The sequence below is a fragment of the Equus quagga genome, chromosome 15 (assembly GCF_021613505.1).
Source record: "Equus quagga isolate Etosha38 chromosome 15, UCLA_HA_Equagga_1.0, whole genome shotgun sequence".
Taxonomy (NCBI): Eukaryota; Metazoa; Chordata; class Mammalia; order Perissodactyla; family Equidae; genus Equus; species Equus quagga.
In genome coordinates this window covers 78,911,536-78,938,848 of record NC_060281.1, presented here as the reverse complement: position 1 = coordinate 78,938,848, position 27,313 = coordinate 78,911,536, and the positions used below count along the sequence as shown (strand labels likewise).

General features: G+C 45.5%; 1 protein-coding gene across 1 annotated transcript in view; it reads right to left on the bottom strand.

Moving 5' to 3' along the window:
* The window catches only part of CCDC60 (coiled-coil domain containing 60), a 157,737-nt gene extending 131,787 nt beyond the window's left edge, over nt 1-25,950 (bottom strand). Inside the window, exon 1 of the mRNA XM_046641027.1 lies at nt 25,861-25,950. Within this exon, the coding sequence (XP_046496983.1) occupies nt 25,861-25,950 (90 nt within the window). The remainder of the gene's footprint in view (nt 1-25,860) is intronic.
* Between the last annotated feature and the right edge of the window lie 1,363 nt (nt 25,951-27,313).

Here is a 27,313-nt window from a genome sequence, read left to right as displayed (position 1 = left end):
AAGATTTTATTTTTTCCTTTTTCTCCCCAAAGCCCCCCGGTACATAGTTGTGTATTCTTCGTTGTGGGTTCCTCTAGTTGTGGCATGTGGGACACTGCCTCAGCGTGGTCTGACGAGCAGTGCCATGTCCGCGCCCAGGATTCGAACCGACGAAACACTGGGCCGCCTGCAGCGGAGCGCGCGAACGTAACCACTCGGCCACGGGGCCAGCCCAACACATAATTATTAAGGTTAAAAGTGGCTGCACACATAAAGTCATCCTGTTTACCACTGGTGGCTTATATAGTAACCTCAAGGCAACATGGCCTGGGTGTTGTGTGAAATCTATGTCACGCCTGCTGACAAGGTGGAAGGGCGAGCACCAAGATGTCTCTTAGAATGAGGATTCTTTGGTGGATGCTGAAGACTGAAGCCCTATCAAGAAGTCTAGGACCAAAGCATTGCCTGACTTCCACGGGGTGGCGGCTCCTTCACGTGTCAATTAGATCTCGAAGGTTTTGCCAGATGATGGTCTCCATCTTGATTTATGTTACCCTGGGTCCCTGGAGGTCGTGGCTATGGGAGGATGGCTCCCAGTCAACATACTCCTTACGCATCAGCTCTAAACCTCACAGCCTCTTGAAAGATTGACATTATGCCTCAACTTCCCAGGTGAGAACTGGCACAGCTAGCAAGAGGAGGAGGCCAGCTTCCAGCCCAGGTTAGACTAACTTCAGAACCCAGACTCTTAAACATTACGCTTGGCCACCATCCTGGCCTCTGTCCTGATGTCATCCCCCACCTTGGATCACCAGATCTGGGGGGGGTCTCTGGGTGGGATCATCACAGGAACTCAGTGGATGTGATGCTGCAGCTGTTGGGATCTTCCCAGAGACAGGGAGTGGGGGTACCGGTACCCAGCCAGGTTTTGCGGGAGAGAGAGGAAGAATTCCAAGGCAGTCTCTTTCTTGAGGTCTAGAGAAGAGCCTACTCCTGGAGAAACGAACGACCTTTGGGTAAGAAAGAATAGCTGCTTAGAGGAATGGATGGATGCTGGGGTTTGTTTTTGAAAATCTAACTAGCAGCTTAGGAGAGCATCTGAGATTCTGACAGTTGGAAAACTGAGGCTCAGAAAAGTAGTGTCTTGACCAGGATTTTATAGCTTATAAGTGGTAGATCTGGGATTCTAACCCAGTTCTGACTATAAAGGCAGTTGTTTTTCCTGACACACAGGTCATTGTCATTCATTCATTCATTCCGCAACTATTTATTGAGCCACTGCTCTGTTTAGGACTTGGGAATAGGTTGGGCACTATGAGACTGAGGAGACTGCTGGAGAAAAGTCCCTGGAATTTTCTAGATTTAAGCCCCTCCACTCTCTGCCCCCACCGAACACGGGCATTACGTTGGGGGTTCTGCATTTTTTGTTAATTACCGCAAGTAACTATTTGGCTGATGTAGACGGAACTTGACGATCTTGCTTTCCTATAGAAGGAATCAATTGCCTAGCAATGGTCGCTTAATGAAGAAATATGAGGATGTTTCCAGAAATGGAATCAGGTAGGGAGAGGCAAAGCGCCCAGCAGCTGAGGCATCTAAGTTCTAGGGCTCAAGCTGATTAAAAAGCTGCTCACATATTTTAAGCAAAATACTTGGACTGCCAGGGTTTTTGTCGAATGCCTCCACCACTTCCAGGTTTACATTGTTATGGCCGAACATCTGCATTTCAACCTTCAAGTCCTGGGCTGATGGCGGGATGTCAGAGATGTTGCTGAGATGGGCAGGGAGGAGCGGAGCGCTCCACCCACGTGACCCCTTCAAATAGATTTCAGACCCTCAAGTACAGTTTTAAAGAGCTGTGCTGTAAAGAACTTTCTCTCCCCCTCCAACTGTGATGCGTGTTTGGGAGTGTTGCCTTGTAAATGAGCTACACGGTGTCACCTTCGCGAGGTGCTTCTTTTCTCAACCTGACATGATATCCTGGATCCATTCCCAAGCCTAAGTGAGCACGGCAATTCATTATTGTGACAACTTAAGCCATAGTCCCAGATGCAGAATTACCACGGGCATGCCAACTGACTGACATTTGGCAACTTTGCCAAGAACTTAACAACAATGCGTGATCATATTTGATACGCTTTCCTTAATTCATTATGGATGCTGTGGGTTGGAGAGAAATTGAACTTTAAAAATGGATGGTGTCTTTTGGAATGATCTAAGGGCTGGGACGGGGTGTGGGTCGGGATCAGACGTCGGGCAGGTTCGAGCAGGTTGGGGCAGGCTCGGACACGTGGAACGACCACTATTTCTGATGGGTCTCAAGGCTGGGTCTGGCCTGAACTCCCTTGTGGTTGACAGAGAGGTTCTGTGTCCTCATCCCCAAGCCTGCTTTACTCATTGTATTTCCTGCCTGCCCTTAAGGGCATTTACACTTGAAAACCCTGCTTTCAGGAAGTGAATTAACAGACAAAGCTCTGGGTAACAGAGGCACTTCTTACTGACGTCCTTGGCAGACCTCTGGACTCCATCTCATCACGTTCATTCATTCAACAATCTTTTACTGGTACCTGCTCTACGCCAGGCCCTGTGCTGGGTGCTGGGGAAGCAGAGGACAGTAGTAATTAACACACAGTGATGATTACTACTTACCAGACCAGCTTCAACGTTTGACCCATTTATCCTCATAACAATGCTTTGAGTAAGTACTACTACTGTCCCTGTTTTATGGATGAGGAAGCTGAGGCTCAGAGAGGTGAAGTAACTTGCCTGTGGTTGCACAGCTGCTGAGTCCATGTTTTTACATCCCTGTTTCTCTGGCAAGACTGATTCCCTGGGAGCTTACATTAGCTTTCAAAGATTCCTCTGGCTTTAAACTCCTGCCTCCCTCTGAATCTCACCCGCTCTGCAGATTTGAGAAGTGCAACGCGATGCAAGTGTTTTTTTAACCCAATAAAACTGGAAAGCTTCTCCCTCCCCCTGCAGAATGCCGTTTGTCAGCCCTGCGCTTGCAGTTTTCACCCCTTTCTGGACTTCAAAGGAGAACGTTCGGAGATAAGCCTCAGAGCCTGTGTGTTATAAATCTTTTTAAAACCTCCACGCGAGCGTCTTTTCTCTCCAAATATGGCGACTTCTCAGGCCTGGATTTAGCGACTGCTCCTCCGGCAGAGGCGAGGAAGGCCCCATATAAGGTCGTGCCTTGTGGTTTTCATCTCCTTGTACAAACCTGCCCTCCTGGTTTTTATCTCCCCGCTTTCCTAGTTCTGCAGCCGCGAGTTCTTTCAGCCGAGACATCATCGCGCGCTCAGATGCCCAGACTTCAGCTTGCACAGTTCTTCCCGTCACCAAACAGAACGGGTTTCATCTCCCCCCGCCCTCTTTCCTCCCTCCTCTAGGGGTATTAATTAGGAAAAGCAAGAAGGAAGAAGAAAGAGAACTGCAAAGTGATCAGGTTAACACCAGTAGAGGAGGAGAAATAATTAGCGCCTATTAAATTGGGGGTATTAAAAATAAAACGACGAGTAAGCGGAGGTTAGCCTGGACTGAGGAGCAGCGGTGCAACCCGGGCCACTGTAATTAAGCGCAGGGAGTCTCCATGGAAACCCGAGCTGGGCGCGTTTGTGAACCCGTGTTAATTACAAGGAACTCTCCACGTTTCCGGAAAGGGCAGGAGGAAGTGTGCTCCCTGCGCCCGGATGTCTTCGTGAGAAGTCAAGGCTTCGGTCGCCGCTGATGACAGACCGAATTTCAGGCGGTGTCTGTCATGGTTGCAAACTCTAAGCTCGCAAGTCTGAAGGTGTAATTCTCTGCTGGTGGCAAAGAGTTACGCCCTGGGCACCCCCGCCCCGGCCAGCCCAGTCTCTCTCCTGCACTCCCCCTGGACTCCACAAGATCCAGCAACAAAAGCGTTAACGGCTGGTCCAGAGTCCTTGCCTTAGAGATTGCTAAACATTTTAATATCGTTTGCTATCATCCTCAGCTATTATTAGACGGGGAAAGGGAGGCTCAGGCAGCTGGCTCCAGGCTGCACAGCTATGAAGGGGCAGATCTGGGGTCTGAATCCAGGCAGTCTTGCTCCCTCCTCCTCCCGCTTTGACATATAAGTCACATACAGCACAATTCACCCATTTAAAGGGTACAGTTCAATGGTTTTCAGTACATTCATAGATATGTGCCAGCATCACCACAGTCAAGTTTAGAACATTTTCATCAGCTCAAAAGGAAACTCTTTCGATATCACCCCATTATCCTGCCGGTCTCCCCAGCCCCTGGAAACCACGAATGTACTTTCTGCCTTCATAGATTTGCCTATTTTGGGCTTTTGTATGAATGGGTCATATAACATGTGGCCTCTCGTGTTTGGCTTCTTTCACTGAGCATAATGTTTTCAAGGTGCATCCATGTCGTCACATGTATCAGTACTTCATTCCTTTTTTATGGTCAAGCAATATTCCACTGTGTGGAGAGGCCGTCCAGTACCAGATGTCTTGTTGATCCATCCATCAGTTGCTGGACATTTGGGCTGAGCTCACATGTTGAGCTCGACATCATATAAGCTTTCTGAGGGTCACAGTTAAGGGCAAACCCGGGTCTGCCTCTTGAACTTGTGCACATAGATACTAAAATGGAGATCTCATTCCGTGTTATTGAGGAAAGATGTGAACCTCCTATACGTCCTCCTATACGGGGGCCTCAGGGGATGCAGGATGCGGGATTGTCATGTATGGAGGGAGAGTTATGGACCACCGTGGAGGAAGAAGGGAGAGAAGGAGACACGAGGGCTTTTTGTAGAGACATGTCAGGCTCTCGTGTGAAAGGTGAGGGGTGGACTTACCTCAGAGGGTGGGACCATGGGCCTAAGTGACCTCGGAGAAGCCTCTTAACCTCTCTGTGCCTCAGTTTCCTCATCTGTAAAATAGGGAGATGATAGTACCTGCCCTTTAGGGATGTATGGAGGCTAGATGAGTTAATCTTTGCACAAGTGTTGTTTGGAACAGTGCCTGGCACAGAGGGAGTGCAATACAAGTGTTTGCTATGACTTCTAACATTACCTGGAAGATGTCTTCTGGGGTGGCTCACCTTGACCCCAAAGGTACTTGGAGGTGGGTCCCCGAAGGCTGCATTTGTTCTTTTTTTTTTTTGAGGAAGATTAACCCTGAGCTAACTACTGCCAGTCCTTCTCTTTTTGTTGAGGAAGACTGGCCCTGAGCTAACATCCATGCCCATCTTCCTCTACTTTCTATGTGGGACGCCTGGCACAGCATGGCGTGCCAAGTGGTGCCATGTCCGCACCCGGGATTTGAACTGATGAACCCTGGGCCTCCGAGAAGCAGAACGTGCGCACTTAACCGCTGCATCACCAGGCCAGCCCCCTGCATTTGTTCTAAGAAGCACTCACTGGCCCACTGTCTTTGCTCTGGACCTCAGTTTTCCTATCCTTCAGAGTAGGCGAATGGGCACATGTGTTCTAAGGATAAGATTGTCTGACCACTTGGACTTCCTCACGGAGCATCCCTCCTTCCCCAGAGTACGATTTCTCTGTCAGCGTGGGAGTGGGGTTTCTCAGGCCTTCTGGCAGGGAGAGCCTGTCCTCCTGGGCTCCACTCCTCCTCCCTTTCCCCCAAGACGTGTGGAAGCAGGACAGAACAAAGGTTCAAATCAAGGGCCTTGGTGAAAAGCAGAGGGCTCCTGGTTCCACACCCTTGACCAAGTCTTCGAGCCTCTTTATCCTCAGTTTTCTTATCTCTAAAGTGGGGATAATAAGACGATCTCCCTTCTCTGTTTGAAGACGGGATGAGCGAGTTCATATAAAGCGCCTCAGGGCAGTCAGCCTATACTAGGTAAGCCCTCAATGCATCTTAGCTATTACTATTACCGTGAGGCCAGGAGCCCAGCTGGGAGGCCTGGGTCTTTTAAACATTGCAATCTCAGTCCCAGTGCCCTTCATTCATTAAGCAGACTGTGGTCCCTGCAATTTGTGAGTTTACTGGAGAAAGACCGTCTCTGATCTCCATCGGCTGTTAGGCGCCCGCCTGTGTGTTTCCCATTAAAGTGAGCCTCCACTGGTATTCTAATCACATCCCCAGTTAATACCACATATTTCTATGAAAAGGGAACGAATTACATGCAGACAACACCACCTATGAAAGTTCCCAGCGCCGCTTTCATTGTGCGGGCAGCGTTCTCTGCTCCCAGCTTCTGAGAATGCAGAGTTAATTGGCAGTTCTATTTGTCTCACTTTGGTTAATTGATAGGTCCCTCTCCCCTTTAGTTTGTAAACACCTCTTGGTTTTTCTCTGATCCCACTTTCTTCTGGGTCTTGCCTCTGACCACAAAACACACACACATACACCACCAAAGTCTACCTTTGAATAATGTGACATCGTGAGGGCAGAATGGATAGCATTTGACAAATTTGGCAGTGACGTCTATTTTTATTTTTAGCCAATTAAGTAGATAGACATGAGGAAATACAAACAATATGCTGAAGTGTTCCCTTTTCTTACACATTTATTTATTTAACAAATATGTATATATTTTTTAGTGTCCTTTACATGCCAAGGGTCTGTTGATCGTTCTCTAATCTGTTCCTTTCTTTCCACCTCCCCTGCAATCAGTCTGACCAGGGCTGGCCTCAGGGCAGGAGGGAAGCAGGAGCTTTGGGGCCAGACCGAGCTGGGTTCGAATCCTGATTTACCACTAATAGTGTCACCTGGGACAAGTCATCTAATTTTCCTGATCTCAGCCTCCTCGTTAGTAAAACGGAGCTTAAAATACTTCCCACAGGGGCTGGCTCCGTGGCCGAGTGGTTAAGTTCTCGCGCTCCGCTGCGGCGGCCCAGGGTTCGGATGCTGGCCACGGACATGGCACCGCTCGTCAGGCTATGTTGAGGCAGCGTCCCACATCCCACAACTAGAAGGACCTGCAACTAAGATATACAACTATGTACGGGGGGGGTTGGGAAGATAAAGTAGGAAAAGAAAAAAGAAGATTGGCAACGGTTGTTAGCTCAGGTGCCAATCCTTAAGAAAAAAAAAAACTTCCCACAATTGTTCTGAGGGTTAAGTGAAATAATATTTAAAACTGTCTCTCTCACCGTGTAGATGTTCAATGAGGTACTAATTTTCGTCGGCCTTCCATGTCCAGGGAGTTTTCTATTACACCCCAGAGCCTGCCTCAGTCTTCACCTCGTTCACTCCCGGTCATTCTTGACTCTCATCTCAAATGCTTCTTCAGGGAGCTTTTCCCGAAGCCATGGACTAAACTAGGTGTTCATGCTGTTTGCTCTGTGACAGCCTGTGCTTGCCTTTCTGCAACACTTATCGTGCTTGAAATTGCTTGTCTGACATGGAAGATCCACCCCTCCAGGCTGAAGCTTCTACAAGGGCAGGACCGCCCTCTGGTCACCAGGGTGTGCATCAATTATAAGCTTCACAGGCAAATGACTCATAGCATTTCACATTTTAAAAAGGAGGAAAAAGTGGACCCAACCCGAATCTCCATTAATAGGAGAATGGATAAACTCTGAAAAAAATTCATGCCATGGATCACAATTCAACAATAAAAAAGGACTGACTGCTGGTATACCCAACAACATGGATGAGTCTCAAAAAACACTTTGAATGAAAAAAGCAAGAGACAGAAGAGTATATACTGTGTGATTCAATTTGTAGGAAATTTGAAAGCCGTCAAAACTCATCCACAGTGATAGAAAGCAGATCAGTGGTTGCCTGGGGCTGGGGGTGGGAGGAGGCGACTTTTGGAGGTGATAGCATTGCTCTCTATCTTGACTGGAGTGGTGGTTATGTGGGTGCATACATTTGTCAGATCTCACTAAACGGTAGACTTAAAATGTTTGCATTTTAGTGCATGTAAATTATACCCCAAAAGAGTTGGTTAAAAAATAAATGAATAAAACAAAAAAGCAAAAAGAATTAAAGAAGGAAGGAAGGAAAGAAAGAAGATGTGGATGAACAAAAAAAAAGAAAAAAAAAAAAAGGAAGAAAGGAAGAGGGAAGTAAGTGTCCTAGCTTGAATTCTCCCCAAGTTAGAGGTTGGTTTCAATTTCTGAGTGGGATGTGGCAGTTAGTGGAAACCCACTGTTCTCATTGCAACAAAAAGAAAATAAAGATAAATTACAAAAATTATGTTTTCAATGACACTGAAAAGCCCCGGGAAGAAAAGAAGCCTGGATGAACTAAAATTCCAGAGAGGGAACGGTCCTTCCTAGAAATTATGAAAGCCAGAAGACAGTGGAAGGGCATCTTTAAAGTGCTAAAACAAAAACAAAACTCCTGCTGTCTTACAGTTCTGTATCCCATAAAAATATCCTTCAAAAATGAAAACAAAATAATGTAATGTCTTTACATTACAGGCACATGAAAGCCGAGGGACTTTGTCACCAGCAGTCCCGCACTACAAGAAATGCTGAAGGAAGTGTCCAGGCTGCGGGAAGTTGATCCCAGATGGAAACAGAGACCCACAAGAAAGAATGAAGAGATGGAAAGAGGAAACGTGCATTCACGTTGATAGAAAATCAACTGTTTAAAGCACTATTAGTGACTATGTCTTGTGGCTTTATAATAAACATAGAAAAAAGCAACAACTATAACACAAAGCACTGATAAATTTGATGTTGTTTAGAGAACTTCTGCTCATCAAAAAGCACCATTAAAGGAATCAAAAGATCCTGAATGAATATATACATGTGATAAAGGATTCATATCTAGGATGTGTAAAGAATTCCTACAAATCAATAATAAAAAGACAAATAACTCAATTAAAAAAAGAAGACTCCAACAGACACTTCACAAAAGAGGAATCCAAATGGCCAATCAGCATATGAAAAGATGCTCAAGATTATCATTCATCGTGGAAATGCGGATGAAAACCACGATGAGATATCACTACACATCCACTAGAATGCTAAAATCAAAAAGACTAAGTTTTAAAGAGGATGTGGAGCAACTGGAACTCTCACACGTGGCTGACTCTTCAGAACATAGGTAGTTTCTGATATTCTATGACCCAGCAATTCCTAAGAGAATTTAGTGTGTGTATATATGTGTGAGTGTGTGTGTGCGTATATATGTATATATACATACAACAATATAACAATTTCCAGGGGATTGAAATAGGGACAATGAAACTAGCTGGTAGATTTCCAATGACTTTGTCAAAGCTCCTGGATCCTGCTATACCTGAAGCCACATCCCCTAAAGAGTTTTCTATAATGTTAGCCTCTAATTCCTTCTTTTTTCCTTGTGCCAGTTTGAGGAGGTTTTGTCACTGGAAACTGAAAGATTTCTGACAAAATATACCTGTGATAAGCATCTAGTTATCCATCCTCAAAAACGTTTATATGTGTATACATTCAGAATATTTGTTCACCAAAAGACATGCACAAAAAACATTCATGGCAGCATTTTTGTAATAGTTCCATCTCCTTCTCCCCCCAGAACAACACAACTCAGAAGTCCTCTATCAGGTAAGTGGATAAATAAATTGTGGTGCTTTCACACAACAGGCTACTATACAGCAAGGAGACTGAATAAATGAGAATTACACATGAAAACGTGAGCAAATCTCATAAACATAAAGTTGCACAAATGAAGTCAGATCCCAAAGAGTATATATTGTATGACTCCATTTATATGAAGCTTAAAAAACAGGCAAAACATATTGATGGTGATAGAAGTCAGAATGATGATTACCATGGGAGAGAAGGGGTCTCAGGTCTGAGAGGGAGCTTGTGGGTTTCCAGGCTTCTGGTGAATGCTCTGTATCTTGATTTTAGTGAAGAAGTTGCATGGATCTTTTCACTAAGTAAAAATTCATCCAACTGTACACTTATATTTGTATACTTTTCTCCGTGTATATTATACTTCAATAAATTTTTTTTAAAAAAAGCATTTGAGTGAAAATAAAATGATTTGGAAAAAATCTAACCATGGAAAAAGACTTCAGAACATACGGGTGAATGCAAGAAATTGCAAAATTGGTCCCGACGCAAGATATTGCAATGATGAGAGGCCAATTCTTCAAGCCTTTCTTACAAAAAGTGAAGCCTCTGATATCTTTCTCATTTGCTTTGCCAAGAATTTAATCTCTGGACAGACATGGGAGTAAAGCAAAACATGGGCCAGGAGCCAACAAAGGAGGAAAACTTGAGGGTAATTCTGGGGACAGCTGACCACGGTGTGTGTATCTGGGGGTTGGTACTGTACTGGGAGGGAAGAGAATTCTGGTCACTTTCTGAGCTAGACTTTAGAGAGAAACGTTCTATAAATCTGGTGAAAGATTGATCTGAGCTCACGGCCAAAGTCTCTGGAAAGAAACGTGGCGTTAGATGGGTGGGGGACTCTAGAAAATGTAATTTGGATGAAATGAATGTGAATATGAAGGAAATGGGTAACTGTGCATAGTTCTAATAACAAAGCAAGAAGGACAGCATCTTATGAAAGCTTGACTTTCACAGAGCACCAGTGAGCTCAGATATTCAAAGGGGTTTCACCAACGATGGCAGGGAGGGCATGTCCTCAGAAGTGAAGAGACTTCTAGAATATACCCTGAAAACCTGAAGGCAAGAATGAGTGGAAACTTTAAAAAAAAACAAAACCCAAAACCAAGAGCAATCCATTTAAAATAGGATTTGCATTGTTCAGGGCAAGTAGATGTACCAGGAAATAATAGGCCCACTCTTTGTGGAAGATCTTGGATTAATTTATGCAATAAATATTTGTTAGGTGTCTTCTACGAGGCTGGTGTGCTGCAAATAGTTGTTGAATGAATCAGTGAATTCAAAGATTATTGACGGCGGTCCCTGCTTCAGTGGACCTCTCTGCGGGTGGTGATACAGACCTATGAGCAGCTGTGTGATGAAGGTGACTGTGGAACCTGACAGAATTGCGGAGGGAGGAGACAGGAAGAGAGTCAGAGAACTCTTCCTGAAGGGAAGAACTTCCTCCTCTGTCTTGTTTTAATGAGCCCTGGTTATCTGCCTGGACCCAGTGAGCATTTACGTCAACAACTAGGAAGAAAATATAGATCAGACCACATGTCCACACTGCACTCTCCTCTGGCCAGTCCTCTCTCAGAGAGACCAGGATACTGAAGCAACTCTGGGTACTTAAGTCACGAGGATGCTAAAAGTAGGGACTGTCTTTATCCCCATTTTGCAGAGAAGGAAATTGAGGCTTGGAGTGATTTGCCCAAGTTCATACAGCTGGGGAATAGCAGAGCCAGGGCTCATACCGTGTCAGACTCCGGAGTCAGCAATGTTACCATCGCCTTCTCTCGCTTTGGATAGAAAGCTGCTTAGATGCCCTTCAAGGTCTGTCTGACTCTGTGTTTCAGGTGAGGGGGTCCCCATCTTCAGAGTTTCTTAGAACTGAGGAGTCTGCTGTTCTGGATTGTTCCCCCTCCTGATCTCAAGAGCGCAATTCTTTAGCTTGGGTTGCACTGGCTTGAAATCTACCTCTGCTTGAAAGCAAGGACCATGTCTGAGTGCCTCGTGACCCTGGTTTAATCAGCAGTAGCGGTGCGCGCTGGCAGAGTCACGCTTTCCACACAGCTGTGCCATTTCTGCCTTGAACCCGCGGCGCCTCTGCAGCATCGACTCTTTTTTTTTTTTTTTTAAATTCATTTGGGGCCAATAATATGCTTTGTTGAGAACCAGGCTTTGTAAAATGAAGAAATTAGCTACAATGACATTGCGTGGTCTACATTAATGAGTTGTAACTTGATATCAAGTTCATTATCAAAACAAATTCCCCATTTGCCTGAAGCCCTATGCTCTGTGTTTAGCTGAAAGAAAGCCTCCCCTTTCTTTGTTAAAGCAGAAAAGCAGACGTTCAGAAAATGGCAATTTATGCTGAAAACCCCCGACACACCCTTAACGGAAACTGGGTAAATTGTCGTCCTGTCCTTCACAGCTGGAGACACCCTCATGCTCTTCGGCTTTTGGTTTAAAACATTACCTGGGCTGCTCTGTTATCAATCTTATCTAACGATCTCTTTACCTAAAGTAGGCAATTACAGAACAGGCTCCCATTACAATCCAGGGCAGAAGAAAGACCATTAATGGAGCAAGGACTCTGCGGGATTGGGTGCCTTAGCGATTGGTCTGAAAGGCCACCTTCCCTTGGTGTCCTGGGGACCAGGCTGTCTAGGTTTTTCTTTTTCTCTTTTTAAGTAGATGAAATTGTTACAAGAATGAAAGAAGCTAAAAGGAAGCATAGGAAGGGCTGACAAATATGGTTAGGTGTCAGGATACAAAGGGGAGGGGGTGGGGAGAGAGAGGAAGGAAGAGGAGGAAGAGAGAAGGAGGGGAGGGAGGGGGAGAGAGGAGAGAGAAGAGGGAAGAGAGAGGGAGGGAGCAGACAGAGCTAGGAAGGGAAGACAGAGAGAGAGCTTTCAAGCACAACTTGTGAACCTGCAGTGAAATAAAAACTCCTTTCTGGGGAGTCACATTTTTGATTTTCCCTGAATCAGGGCTGACTGCTTAGGGGGCATCTGACCTCTGGCCAACATCCCTGCCCCTCCATTAAGGCCTGGACCTTGGATTACATTCAGGTCCTTTAGGTGCCAGAAGTGGCTATCTTCCTTTCACAGGCGGACAAGGAGCAATGGAGTTCAGTTTCCTTTCAAGTCAATTTGCAGTAGGATCCTGTTCTATCATCAGAAAGGAAGAAAAGCGACACTATGGTTTGTGAGTAACCGGAGACGGCTGCATTTGATGTGACTTCTGTGTTCGGTGTGACATCCTCCCCCAGAATGCTCCCGTAACTTCTGATGAGCTCTGAAAGGCTTCGGCCCCAGGAGGATGCAGGCTGAAGGAACGCGGTCTGGAACTGAATTTGGAGGCTTGAGAATGAAGCCAAGCGTCGGTCCCAGCTAATAGCAGCAGCTCTGGGCATTGTGCAGAAGGGAAAAAACCCATCCTTGGGACCATGCTGGCCTGGTTTTATGTCTTGGTTTCTCCATCACACAAGTCACCTTTTGTTTCTGAGCCTCAGTTTTCTTATCTGCAAAATGGAGGTGATAGCACCTTCCTCACAGGGTCATCGTAAGGCCTCAGGATAATGTTCGTGAATCACCTGGAGCATCATGAACCCTCAGTAAATGGTAGGAAAATAGCATAACAAGATAGACCAACAGGTACGATAGTGTAGACTGAGGAGCCAAGATACCGCTGGCATCAGACTCCAGATGGAAGTGAGAAAGACTACCTTGAAGGAGTCTTCGAGGCAGCTGTAGGAGAACGGGTCCCTCGATTCTTATCCACTCTGAGAATATAGACACAGAGACTGGGCAGGGAGAGAGGGATTTGTGACTGGTTTCTTCGACAACGGCTGCTAGGATGCTTTGAGTCCTGACCCCAAAGGGAGGAGCACACTTCCTCCTTCACTTCACACCGGATGACAGAGAGGCCTCCATGGGACTGTTGAAGAGCTTCAAATGTGACCCCTGAAGATGGGGCTCTGGTGGGTTGGTCTCTGACACCCTCCTGGAAAATCCAGAGCACAGAGGCAGGCTGGGGACTGCTCCTGGGGCGGGGTGGAGAGATGGAGAGTGGTGGAGCTGGGTTGGAAAGTGGTGCCGTCTTCAGTGGAGTGTCAAAGGTGTGTGAAATCTGGGGACCGGAGGTGACACCCAAAGCAAGAATGTCAGCCTGGGATTCAGCCCTCAATAGTTCCCACCAGAGGCCTGGGAGACCCCAATGAAGAGAGTCTGGGCAGGGTGGACTGCTGGTAAACCAGAATCTGAGAGGCATACATAGCAGATAGACAATATGTAAAGAGCTGGAATCGATCAGTAGAGAACTTTCAAAGAGTCAACAAAAGTGCCTACAGGAGAAGGAGCCAGCTTTGGACATCAGGGAGAACAGCGACATCTTATCACAGTACCAGTAAGAACTCTCCTGTGGCCCCTATTTTCCCTTCCAACCAATGCAGTTGGAAACCTAAGGAGGGGGGCGATCTCCATGAGGAAAGAAACGGGCACGCCCCACACTTCCCCTTGGTGGCACCTGAAGCCATCTTTAACAGGCAGGAGGAGGAGTGTACTCTTCTCCTTGAGGGAAGGTTGAAGTGTTGCTTAATATATTAATATCTTGAATCAATGCTTTTAATTTCTGGATCATGACCGTGTCTTGTGAGTTAAAGGGACTGCGAGACTGGCTACTACCCAAGGGTGGGTAGAAAAGGCACTGGATACATTGTTTTTATGCCCAGGTTGAAGAAAGCCTTCCCCCACTGAAAATATTTGAAGGGAGCAGCTAGAGAAGCAAAACTTGTGTTTTCATTAGATCCCAGGCTTCACTCAGTGAACAGGGTACTTCCGTGATTACTGACATTACAAAAGGTAGGACAGAGGCTTCGTGAGGTTTTTGGCAGAGGGCTGGAGAGTCCTGTGGAATGTGTGCCAGTTGCTGACTTCAGGGACCCCTAGGGTGAGTGGAGTATCCTTGAAACACTCCTTGGACCTTGGTGTTGATGGGTGAGGACAAGTCGGAAGTGAATAGCCTGTGGGATGCAGTCAATATTTTCTCTAACCCCCAAAGCCCCTCCAAGTAGTTGGTTTTTCTTCTTTATGCTCTCCTTTGGAGAGTGGGGACATATTTTTCATCAATCCACCCACTCCCAGAAAAGCCAGGCTTCCTTTGTTAAGTAATACATAATGGTTAAAAATGAGAAGTCTGCAGGCTGACCCAACTCGGGTTCGAATGCCAGATGGTCCACTACCTAGCCGTCAGACTCTGATCAAGTTATTTAACCTCTCTTGGCCTCAGTTTCCTCACCTGCAAAATGGGGTTAACAGTGCCTACCTCTTGGCATTGAAGAGTGGATGGAAGTGGATAATTCACATAGGGCTTTGGCATGGCACACAGTAAGTACTCAACCCATAGTATCAGTGATTTCTATTATCATCATCATGACTACACAATGTGCCATTTATTTAATGTTAAAACATTGACCTCTTTTTAAATCTCATGGAGGATACAAAAGCTTGCTTCGTTTTTCTATCCTCGGACAAACTTGGGAGAATGATGATTCACGAGGAGAAGGATTTTTTTCTCAATACTATACTATCTATCTTTGACCAAAAAACCCTGATATTGGCATTACACACTACAGAACACGGGGGTGGTTGCGATGTACATAGAGCACCAAAAGGTGGAATAATGCTAATAACAAATCAACCTCAGTTATTATTCTGGACCCAGTCTTTACGGACGTTATCTTGAATCTTCACAAGATTCAGTTACAGGTGAGAAAATGCAGCGTCAGAGAGGTGAAGCAGACAGCCTAAGATCGCAGAGAAGGCAGCAGAACGAGGACTCAAACTCTGGAATGGATCCGTGGCCCGGGAGCTAAGTCAACTAGCCCTGACATGAGTTTGTCTGGTCCGCCAAGGTAACTCAAGAATTACTCTTTATTGAGACAATGTATATCTCAAGCTCCAGAGCTGCAGAAATACAGGACAAGGAGGGTTATTTATTGGTTTGAGGCAGGGAGGGAAAAGGTGAAGAGGTTCCTTAAAGAGTCGTCCATGCTGCCTGCTCTAGCTCCCAGGGACCCTCCAGAATGTTCCCTCACTCCCAGCATTTTTCCATCCCCTCAAGGATGCCAGATTCATGTTCTCTCAAATTTCTTGGTACCTGTCAACAAGCTTTGCTTCCTGAGTTTTGAAAAGCCTCTTTTAAAATCTCTAAAAATATCAAAGAAGCAGTTTGATTAGTAAAGGATAGGATCAGCTAATAAGCAATAGCAACACAGGCGAGAGTCATGTGCTAATTGCATTTTGGGCATTTTTTTCAAGGGCTCTTGGAAATGCAACATTTCAGTCGTGTTACCCTTTTGGCTGCCGTTTCCTGAATGCATAAAAAATGATCAGCGTGAGAGTCATCATCTCCGGAAATGTCAGTATTTAAATGCTTTAATGCTTGATATTTGGGAGCCAATGGCTTTGATTTCTAAGTGCAAAGATGAAGAGATAGCATTTAATAAGCACTTACTATGTGCCAGGGGCTTTTCTTAGCCTTGCCTCATTGATCCTCTCAACAACTCTACAAGACAGGGAGTGTTATTATTTTTATATGCGAGATAAAGAAACTGAGGCACAGAGTGTAACTTGTCCAAAGTCACACACATAGCAAGTATTAGGATGGTATCCATATATATGGAGCACCCAGCATGTGCGGGGGATACACCTGTGAACAAAACATCTGTGGCTCTTGTCCAAATGGAATTTATAGTTACCTGAGGGATGCTTTGCCTCGCTCAGCACGTGGAGCTATCCTTGGTCCTGAGAATAGAGACCAGAGAGAATATTGCATGTCTACCCAGTGCCAGGCACGGTGCTAGGCTCTGGGGATAGAATCGTGAACAAGGCATGGTCTGTTCTCCAAGGAGCTCCAAGTCTAGTGGTGGGATCAGACAAATAAACAGGCAATTATGATGCAGGGTATTTTTTTTGTAAAAAAATAAAAAATTCAGTAGGTCAGAGCTTGGATTTAGAGGGAATCTATTTAACTAGATATTTACCCAAATTATTCAACCCAATTAAGTTGTTTACAATTCTCAACATCTCAGCCACACAAAACCCAGAACACTTCATTCCCCATTAGCTGGACCTGTCTTCCTCTCTGTTTTATCTAGCAGATCTTGTCAGTATATTGACCCAGACTCAAAATATGCCTTTCTTAAAAATGTGACTCTAATTAGAAATGGCTAATAAATCTTCATTAAAATGAGCATTGTTTAGAAAGATGAGTCTAAGCCACATACAGTTTCCCCCACCCCATTCTTTGCTGTGTTTCTCTTCTGGAAAAGCTCGCTAGCACATTTAGCAAGAGCTCAAGAAAATGCAAATGTCCTTGTCTGTGGTCATGGGCACAGTCATATTCTTGTTTGCATTGCCTACAGTTAAAATTGGCACTTTCCTTTTTCTGACAGAGACTTTTGAAAATACTCTTTAAAGATCGCACCAACAGATGCCCCTTTCGGAGAGGTATCGTCTACTGCCCTTTCCTACTGCAGTCAACCGCTGATCTTAAGAGCACAGGATCTCTCTGGTTAGTTAGTCCTGGATTCAGGTCCCAACTCCACCGCCTGCTTATCTGGGTCTCTCTGGGCAAGTTACAAAAACTTTCCAAGCCTCAGCCTTCTTTTCTCTGCAAACACAGGTAAAGATAGCACCTGCCCCATGGGATTCAGGAGTTAATTTTAATAATATATGCAAGGCACCTGATGCAGAATAGATGCTCAATAAGTGGGAGCCATTATTTGCTCTCTAGAGTCGCATGGTAAGGAGAGAGCCCAAAATTGCCAGGTTAGATTTCCTGGTTCTGCAGATGAACATGAAGAAATCAGAGAGGTTAAGTGATTTGTTCAAAGTCATACAGCTAGGTAGTGAGAGAGCTGGGATTAGAACTCAGCCTCCTCATTGTAGGCGAGGGCCATGTCTACCCCACCACTGTTCAGAGCTCTGGAAACATCTTGCCATGGAAAACTAGGCAAAGAGAAGTGACAGAGAGAGAGACAGAGTGAGAGAAGAGAATGTTCTAGAAAGAGGAAGAAGGTGGAAGGCATGGCATATCCAAAAACAAGTTTGGGTTATGAGTAGGGACCAAGTAATTAGAGATGAGGCTAGAAAAGTTGGAAGGGACCAGAGCCTTTAAAACCTGATTAAAGATATTAGTCTTCATTTTGAGGGCAATGGAGGGCCATTTAATTGTTCTAACCAGGAGAATGACAATATCCTATTTGCATTGAAAGAAAATGGATTGGAAGAAGGTCAGATTGAAGGTAAAGAGGGCAGTTAGGGGACGGTGGAATTGTCCAGGCTAGAGACCATGGTACCCTGGACCAGGCAGTGACCTTGGGGAAGGAGGCAGTGTCCACAGCACACCTGCCCCGAGGCAGTTGACTGGACATAAGGGATGATGGAGAGGGAGAGATCAAAGACAAAGCTTGGGTTTCTGCCTGAACAACTGGGGACACGATGGCATCATTTGTTTAAATGGGGAATGTTTCACCATCAGATAAGCACTCAACTGGGGAAAAGTATTCAGGACTCTAGCAGTCCTCTACTGCCATGGTTCTCAACTGGGGATGATTTTGACCCCTAAGGGACATTTGGCAATCTCTGAACACATTTTTGGTTGTCACCACTGGCAGTACTATAGCATCTAATGGATAGAGACCAGAGATGCCGCTCAACATCCTACGATGCACAGAACAGCCTATCAGCCCCAAATGTCAATAGTACCAAGGTTGAGAAACCCTACTCTGCTGCAAGTCAAAGCCTTGAAAGAAGTAACACATTAGAGCTTTCCGGTTATTGAAAGCTTCAGTGGGAATTCATGAAGTAGAGTCCTCCCTAATTTGACAACCCCTGGAATGGGAACTTGAGTAACGTCATGAACAGTTAGGGAGAATATGGAAAGATTTATCTCCTGGAGCTCTGTAGGAGGGCATTTTGTTGAACAAGGTACAAAGAAAGAACTTGTTCCTTGGGGGAGAGTGGTGATACATCACCCCACCCAACGTATTAGAAAATAAGTTCTGGCTTTGGTTCAGTATCCCATTGGTATGAGACAAATCTACATCCAGCCAACATTGAGGATTCAGATCAGATGGCTTCACTGCACATTTCTTCTCATGGTAAAGCTTGTTTCTATCTCCTTATATATATTTTATATTTTTTTGCCTTTCTTTTCTCTCTGTTTTTTTTTTTTTTTGCTGAGGAAGATTTGCCCTGAGCTAACATCTGTGCCAGTCTTCCTCTGTTTTGTATGTGGGTCGCCACCACAGCATGGCTGATGAGTGGTGTAGGTCCCTACCCAGGATCTGAACCGGGGAACCCAGGCCACTGAAACAGAGTGCGCTGGACTTAACCACTAGGCCATGGGGCCAGCCCCTTTTTTCCCTTTCTTTTTGGTACTTCTTGTCATCTTGATTCAAGGTTATTTAGGAATTTTCTCTCCAACAGGATTGTGGGTTCCTTGAGAGAAGGTCCCTGACCTGATGCAGCTTAGTGTCCTGAAAACATCTGTCATGGTAGGTGTTAAACTTACATCTCAGAAGGTGACCCTGACTGTGTATCAGGCTACAATGGGGCATTGTTCTCTGTCCTTTCTGCGCCTGAGTTACAGCTCACCATGGACCCCTCAAAGCCCCTGATAATGCTGACTCCATCCCAGAAACTATCCCAGCTGTGTAATCTTCCCACTTTGTGAAATCCAGAAAACCCCGAGGCGCTTCCAGGCCGGCTTGCAAACTGATCGCCAGACGAGGCTAATTTTCGAGTTATTAAATAAAACTACCAATTGCATAAATTCCAATTTAGACTGAAATACATTAGATCAAAATTGAGCCCCGCAAGAAATTTTCTCATCAGAGTTTGAAAACAGGAATTTAGAAGGGAAAAATGCCACCGTCTCATGATAGAAGGTATCCCATTACCGGTGATTATGATTTTGAATTTAGCTGTCAAAAAGATCTCCGAGCAAAATATGTTGGTTTGTTCAGTCCAAGAAAGGTTTAATTGGCTTCTGTCAGATTTCATGTAAATGCTACTTGCCACTGAACCCCACGTGGATTCTGCAGCTTTTGGATTTAACAGCTGACGGCTGAGTCTTTGGAGGCTGTGGGCATGCTGAAAAAGGGGGTTTGGAGTAGGTCTCTTTTCATAGTTGTGCAAAGGTTTGTCTGACCAGAATTTCTTCAAGCCCCTCCAAAGGGTGGAAACAGATGAGGCCGTGATAAAGATGGCACACATTCCACCGTCTCAGCTCCCTCTTCATGTTATTTCCTGTAAGTATATTTTCCATAGTTTCCAGAAGGGTGTCCCATGTGATTGTCTTTTTCACTTTTGTATCCCCAACACCTAGAATCATGCTTGGCACATCCTCGGAGCTCAGTAAATATTAGTTGAATGAATGAATGTTCCCACTGGCAGCTCCATTCTTCCCTGGCTCCCCCAGCCCTCTGATGGATACTGCGTTGTTTTTAAAAGTACAATGGGGCCAAGTGCCCTTGAGATTTCTCAGCAGTTGCCGTGGAGGGTGGGGGAAGTGTCTTTTTTTTTAGGTTACTCTCTGTGGGTGTGTGAGTTTTTGAGAAATCATCTGTGCCAGTCACTGCTGATTAGTCAATTCAACACCCAACTCCAATACCTTCACCTCTCCCTTGCCCTTTCTTTCCACACTTGTGTTAGATATATACTTTCTCAGCTATTCTTGCCGTTAGAAAAGGCAGGTGACACTGTTGTGGCAAATGAGACATAAGAGAAAATATGCTGGGAAGGTTCCTGGAAAGCCTTTGTTTGCCTCATAAAAGAGACAAATGTAGGTCTTATTCTCCACTTTTTCCTCTTTCTGCTGGAATGTGAATGTGATGCCTGGAGCTGGGGCAGCCATTCTGTGGTCACAAGGGAAAAGGACCTGCCAGTCCTAACACTGGTGAGCTCTTGAACCAATGCAAGCAGGCATCCATCTCCAGATTTCTTATGTTAGAAAAATAAATTTGTATTTGTTTATGTCACTGCTGTTCAGTTTTTCTCTTACTCGCAGCCAAAAGTGATCCTAATTGACACACAAGGTTTTCCTTTTTTCTCACTTCCTTCCTGTTCTCCATGGGATCCAAACATGAACAATGGGACTGAACTGAGAGTGAAAACTAAGGGTCTCGAATCATGCTCAGGGGCACCCTGTTTTCTACAACTAAGGTTTTTAACTGGGTCAAGCATTTCTGCCATTTCTCTCTCCTACAAGGCACCTCATCCTTCATGCAAATATACTCTCACATCAGTTCTAAAAAATATCCCCAGACCCACCTCTTCCCTTCTACTATTAAGCTGGGGCTTGGCCTCACTAATGATGGACCCTACTCTGTGACTTTAGAGTCAACACTTAGCTTCCCCAGACTTCATATCTGGGCTGACCACATCTTCAAAATAGTGATGGTGGCGCTCATGTCCAGTCAGAGAAGAGAAAGGAGCACGAGGAGTAATAATAACCACTGTCATCACTTATTGCGGGTTAACTGGGTACCGAGATTGTGCTCAGTATTTCATATGCACAATTTTATTTAATTCTTCCAAAACATCTATGCAGTAGACCCTATTATTATTCAACCCATTTCACAGAACGTCATATTAGAGAGTGTCAGAGAAAGGATTTGAGCCCGCTTTGTCTGACCTCAAGGCAGAGACTCCTACCCAGTCACTAAGCTTATAGCATATCAACTAGACTCTTTGATGTGTTTCTTCTATCGCCCCTTCCCCCGCCCTCGCCTCCCCATGCTGAGCAGCTGCCTCTTTGCAGATGAGACAAAGAGCTTGCTCCTTTTCGTCCAGCATAAAGAGAGTGCCTATCACTCTTCCTGTGTCAGAAGGTAATGAACACGCGCTTCCCCCCATGCAGCCTGATTTACGGTGGAGGGGAGCCCACCATCACATGCGCCTGCAATTAGACCCAGCAAGATTCACCAAGGCAAGCAGTACAGTCCAGAGCGCCAGAGCATAAAGGAAAAAACAAAAACAGAACAACAACTCGAATTCTGCAATTGTCTCATGCGGTAGCAATGGAGCCAGAAGAATCTCTTGGAGAGAGAAAAGCACTCATTGCTTTTTCCCTGGCCTAAGTCACAGAGGGATGAAAAATGAAGGTGTGGCTGTCTGGAATTCCTCAGAAGTGAATCGCAAGTGGTCGTTAGATCTTTTATTTTATTCTTTTTCAAGGTAATCAGTGATTCAGTGCAGGGGGCATGGTCTTGGTGATTAGAGGCCAGAGAAATAGCCCAGCAAGGAGCTCACTTCGAACAAAAACCAGTGACTCACCACTTGGGTCTTCAGGCCACAATTTCTCCTGTCTGGACAAGGAGGAAAATCATTTCATGTTTGCGGTGGAAATGTATTGTGCTGGGAATCAAGGCTTCTCTCGTTGGAGGGAACATTTCTAAAATATGTTGGTTCTCCTTTTTTGATTCCAGGCAGCCCGACTGGGTGTACAATGGGCTGAACTTCTGAAACTATCTCTGAGCATCCCCATTCCATCCACAGGGGTGGCGGCTGGGAGTGGAGATGCTCAGGCCAAGGTCTTCTCCACACCTGGATTCTGCCTGGTTTGCCCCCTTCTCTCTGCACTTGCAAACTCACGTCTCGGCAGAGAACTAGATCCTGAGACTCTTCAAGCTCCAATCTACCCAGGTGCAAAAGCAGGTTAGTAACAACACCTCCATCACAGAGTCAATAAAAGGATTAAACAACAGTGTGAGAACGGCTAACGTTTCCTAGTGTTTACTCTGTGCTAGGCTCTATTCTGAGAGCTTTACCCATCTTAACTCATCTAATACCCACAACAACCCTATGAGAGAGGAACATTTTTAGCTGTATTCCATCCATTCTAAGATGTACATTTTCACATCTCTGAAACTGGGGCACATCTCATCATGGAAACAGGTCATAGTTTAATCAGTAGCATTTTCTTTCTTAGTGGAAAAAAATTATGACGCATATTGAAACGGAAGGCTTCTTAGACAAAATATGGTGTGCCCTTTTCACAGATGAGGAAACTGAGGCAGAGAGGAACTGATTTGCTTGAGGCCTCACACCCAGTTAAGTGGCAGAATTGGGATTCGAACCCACATAGTTTACTGAAGAATCCGCTCTTTTAATCACTAAGCCAGAATATGAGCGGAACACCCAGTATGATTCCCAGCTCTCAGGATCTGCTCCAATTAGGGACGCTTCCTCTCTCTCTCTGGGTTTTTAATGACAGCGAGGTAGAAACTTCAGGCACCCAGAGACAGAGCTTGTATAAACGATTGCATAGCTCTACAGTTTTTGCCAAACGCCATTTCTACATTTCCATTCTAGAACACGGAGGAGAGTGCACTAAGTACCCTTCTTCTTTTAGCCTTTTCCAACAAAGAAAATGAGGGTGCATGGTATCTATACATGCTCTGCTCCCTCCCTCCCCCGTGGCTAATCCCATGATGCTTCTCTTTTGCTTTCTCCGGAAATAAAGGGAAAAAGAACTCCCTAAACAGATTAGGGAGCCCGACATAGGGCGAGCTAGAAAGTTTCTTCAACAAAAGATGTTCAAGCAGAGGATTTGCATGTATTATTCATATTCCTTCTGTTGGAAAAAACTACAGGAAGATGTTGTACCAGGCAGGGTGCCATTGTAACATTAGTTATAATATAGCAACTTCCATCCCTGTGAGAAGGAGAACGACTGGGTTCAGAGGGCTTCAGGACGCATTCGGGGCTTTCCCCGGGGGTCGCCCATTACCCCAGCGCACAGTGGACTCAGGGTAAGTGGTATTGCCTTGGAGCCCAGCGCCGCCTCACCTTCCTCCTCTGGGAAGCCAGATTTTCCCTCAGATCACTTCCCACTGGACACTTGCCTGGCTGTCTGGTATTTATTATTCTCTTTTTATGCATCATTCCCCCCTCCCCAAAACAAACCTGAAAATGATCTGAAGCTAGAGATTGTGCCTCAAGCCTTCTTTTAGTATCCCCCACGTCACGTGTTAACCACTGTCACTGCTTGATTAGCATGGCGAGGCAGACAGGGCTTGACCTCCGGAGCCAGACAGATACGAGTTCAAATCCCTGCTCTGTTCCTTGCCAGCTGAGTGTCCTTGGGGAAGGGACCTCTCCTTGCTGAACCTCAGTGTTGCCGTCTATCTCAAGAGGAGGTGACAGTTCACACCTTGAGGTGTTGTAAACAGTTCTGAAATATCACCTGTAAAGACTTCAGCTCAGAACCCAGCACGTGATGAGTACTTGATACCTGCCAGTTATCATCGTTATTATCATCACTGCGATTATTATTGGTTTAATTTACACCACAAGTTGATATTAATCCCTGCATCTTTTCTTGTGGCTTGTCACTTTCTGATTAGCCTGGTTTAGGTTGATCAACGCTTTACGGTAGCTCTAAAAAGTTGAAATTTCTAAAGGCACAATCCTTCAGGTGTGAACCAGGGACACCCTGAGGTTTTCATGATTTCCTGGAAAGTGGGGTGAGGGCAGCAGGATCCCAATGAGTCTTTTGTGCCTGGGGTCTTAGTTCCCTGGAAGCCTTCTTTCCTTCTCTTGACTTCCCTGGAAGCCACCTTCCCATCATCCCAACCTCTGTATCTTCCTCTACTTTCTTCCTTTCTATCCCAGGATGGAAAACTCTGTTGCGTTTACTTGGGTACATGGCTTCTTTCCTCCCCAAATCTGACACACAGACAAGGACACACACACACGAGTCTGAATTAGCTGTCGCTTCTCTGTGTTCCCACAACACCCGATGATACTTCCCCAGCACATTCATCACCCTGCATTGTAATTATCTATTTCTTACCTCCTTCCCTCCCGATCCAAAACATACACGCTATAGATGGTGAAATTTTGAAAGGCAGGTCTCATTTGTTACAAGAGCAAGTGTTTAGTACATAACAGGACTTCCATAATGTGCTAAATGAATAACAATATAACTAAAATCTAGGGAGTGCTCACGTGTGTCAAGAACTATTCTAGGATCTTGGTACGAATCATTTAATGCTCTCAGCCATCCCATGAGGAGGCACTCTGGTGTGCCCATTTTACAGCTGGCAATACTGAAGCAGAGAAATTCCAGAACTTGTCCAAGGTCATAGGGCTGCCAAGAGATGGACGCAGGGTTGAAACCCAGGCTATTTGGGTCCACCACCCATGCTCTCACACTCACCTCTGCTTCCGAACAGTCGACCTCACTCCTCATCCTTCCCTCATTCCCTTCCCCCACTGCTATGCTGGCAAATTCAATCTCAGAGGGGGCTGCTCTGGATGGAACCCACATCTGTGTAGCATTTTGAGGTGATAGGAGACACATGAAGACTGCATCTTGCAGAGTGAGCTCGCTAAGAGGGCTGAGCAACGAGGGATGCATAAAGATGTGTTAATCCTTAGAAAACAGAAGCTCACAAACACTTCGGACTACCACGGAATCGTGCGTGAGGCTTAGTAAGCTCTCTTTTGTGCATTGACTCCCCCCTCATCCTCCCTGGGCCAGGACTCTGAGCCATCTGTGGGCGGACCACAGTGGGCCAGTGCCACCTCTGACCCTCTCTCCCACTCACTGCTCGCCTACCTTGGCCAATCAGTGGTGCTATAGGGGCTAGGGGCTACAATAACAAAGACACACTTAGCAGTGACATAACTGGCCTACCCAGTTACGATTATTTAAGAACAGAAACACTTGACTCCAGTCATTAAATACATACCAATGATTTTTTTCTCTTTCAAATCAACAACAGTATTTCATGTTGTATATACACACTATGAAGTGTTCACACCACGCTAAACAATTTCCATATCTTTCTTCACTTAGTCCTCACACTGTTTCTGCCCAGCTGACGCTCCTGTTCTCACTCCGCAGACATGAGGAAATGAAGGCTCAGGGATGCTAAGCAACTTGTCTAACGTCAATCACTGGTGCGTAGCAAAGTCAGACTCCAAAACCAAAAGTTTGACACTCTGCTGTTTCTGTGTAAGAGAGAGACTGTGCACGTACCCTGAGCCCAGCGGATCTCTGAAAATAATTTTGGCGACAGCAAACCTACAATTCATCTTAATTTTTTTCTGATGTTCTACAGTGTCACTGCCGATTTATTCCATCATTTTGGAATTACTGGCTAATAGGGTGGCCCAGCTCACCGTTCTGGCTGGCATTTTCATTCTTTACGAGAAACTAACCACTGATAGCAACAGGGATGTGTCTCGACAATTTAATTACATCATGACTCTTCTCTTTCCCTGTTCCTTGTTGGTCTGGAAGCTAATTCCTGCTTCACCTGGTCTGGAAAACATGATTGGTTTCAGCCGAGAGAGGAGACTTACCGGTGTTAGATGGTCTGAGGCAAAAAACGGCCAGAGGCCACCCAAGTTGGAGGAACTCTGAATCTTCTTGGTGGCCGGTATCTTGGTCATCTTGGAAACCCTGCAGTCTTAGCCGGTGTTCCCAAGGGAAGGGGTTTTCCAGATTCTTCTACTTCAGCAGCCACTGGTGTGAGAGGCACCAATTTCTCCCTGTCTCCCAAGTGCCAATTACACAGACTCCAAAGAGGTCTCTGGCCCAGGAGTAATGGGAAAGCAACTCATCAGGGTTTCCCACCAACAGGATAAGGAGGTCCGGATGGGGTGGAATCAGGTAAGCCTGAAGTTATTCATTTTTCAGAAAGTTAGAAACTTTTATGAGCTTTCCCCTCTTTGGAAGAGGATATCTTCCTCATCTATAAACAAAAATAAAATACGAACTGAAAAAATAGAACTCCACGGATAAAATATGAGGGGGGCCCATGGACGGGCCCCCAGATCCTCATCCTAAGGCGATCCCAGCTTGAGGCTCAGGTTCCCCCTGAGTGGGAGCGACAGCAGCAGCTAACTGTCAGGCTGGGTCCCACTCGGTTGCCTGGCAACGAGACGCCATGGGAGGCTTCCTCATTGGCTGGGATTGGTGGGGGCGGGGTCGCGAACTCCGCGAGGTTGCTGGGATGGAGGCTGGGAGCAGGCAGCTGGCCAGGGAACCACATTCTCCAAACTCTGGTTTTTCCTCTCAGGCTTGAGGACCTCAACCATTTCCGCCTAACTACAAGACACTTCTTCCTTTCAAACTCTGCTCTGTCCTGCCATTAACCCACTAGTCATTTCTTGTGTCTTGGGTTGGGTAGCTCAATGTGTGCCTTTTGCCCAGCAATTATCTTAACCTGAGACACTTACTTCTCTCCTTTTTCCCTCTGACGAACTCCTACTCCTCCTTCAAAGCCTAGACACACACACACACACACACACACACATCTGTATGTGTATGTGTGTGATATTTATTGACTGCTTAGAATGTGCTAGATAGGGCTCTAAGTGTTGTCCACATATTAACTCAATCCTGAATCCTCACAGAACGTCTTTAAGGAGGGTATTTTATGACCCTATTTTACAGACTAGGAAACTGACACACCGAGAGATTGAATGACGTGCTTAAGGTCACACAGAAAGTGCCTGAGGTGGGATTCAAAGCCAGACCTGTTTGATTCTAGAACCCACGCTCTTTCCCACTAAGCTGCATGACCTGGGATAAGATGCCGAACTTTGCTGAGCCTTGGTTTCCAAATGTTTAAAATGGGGAAAATAACTACCACAGGTTGTCAAGGATTGAAACAGACAATGTATGTAAAGGCTGAGCACATGAGAAGTCCTAGTTAAGTGGCAACGATTATTATTATTTCCTGACACCCCATCCCCAGGAAGAATTAGTCTTTCTTACAGTGTGGTGTTCATTTCATGGCGGATATTACTA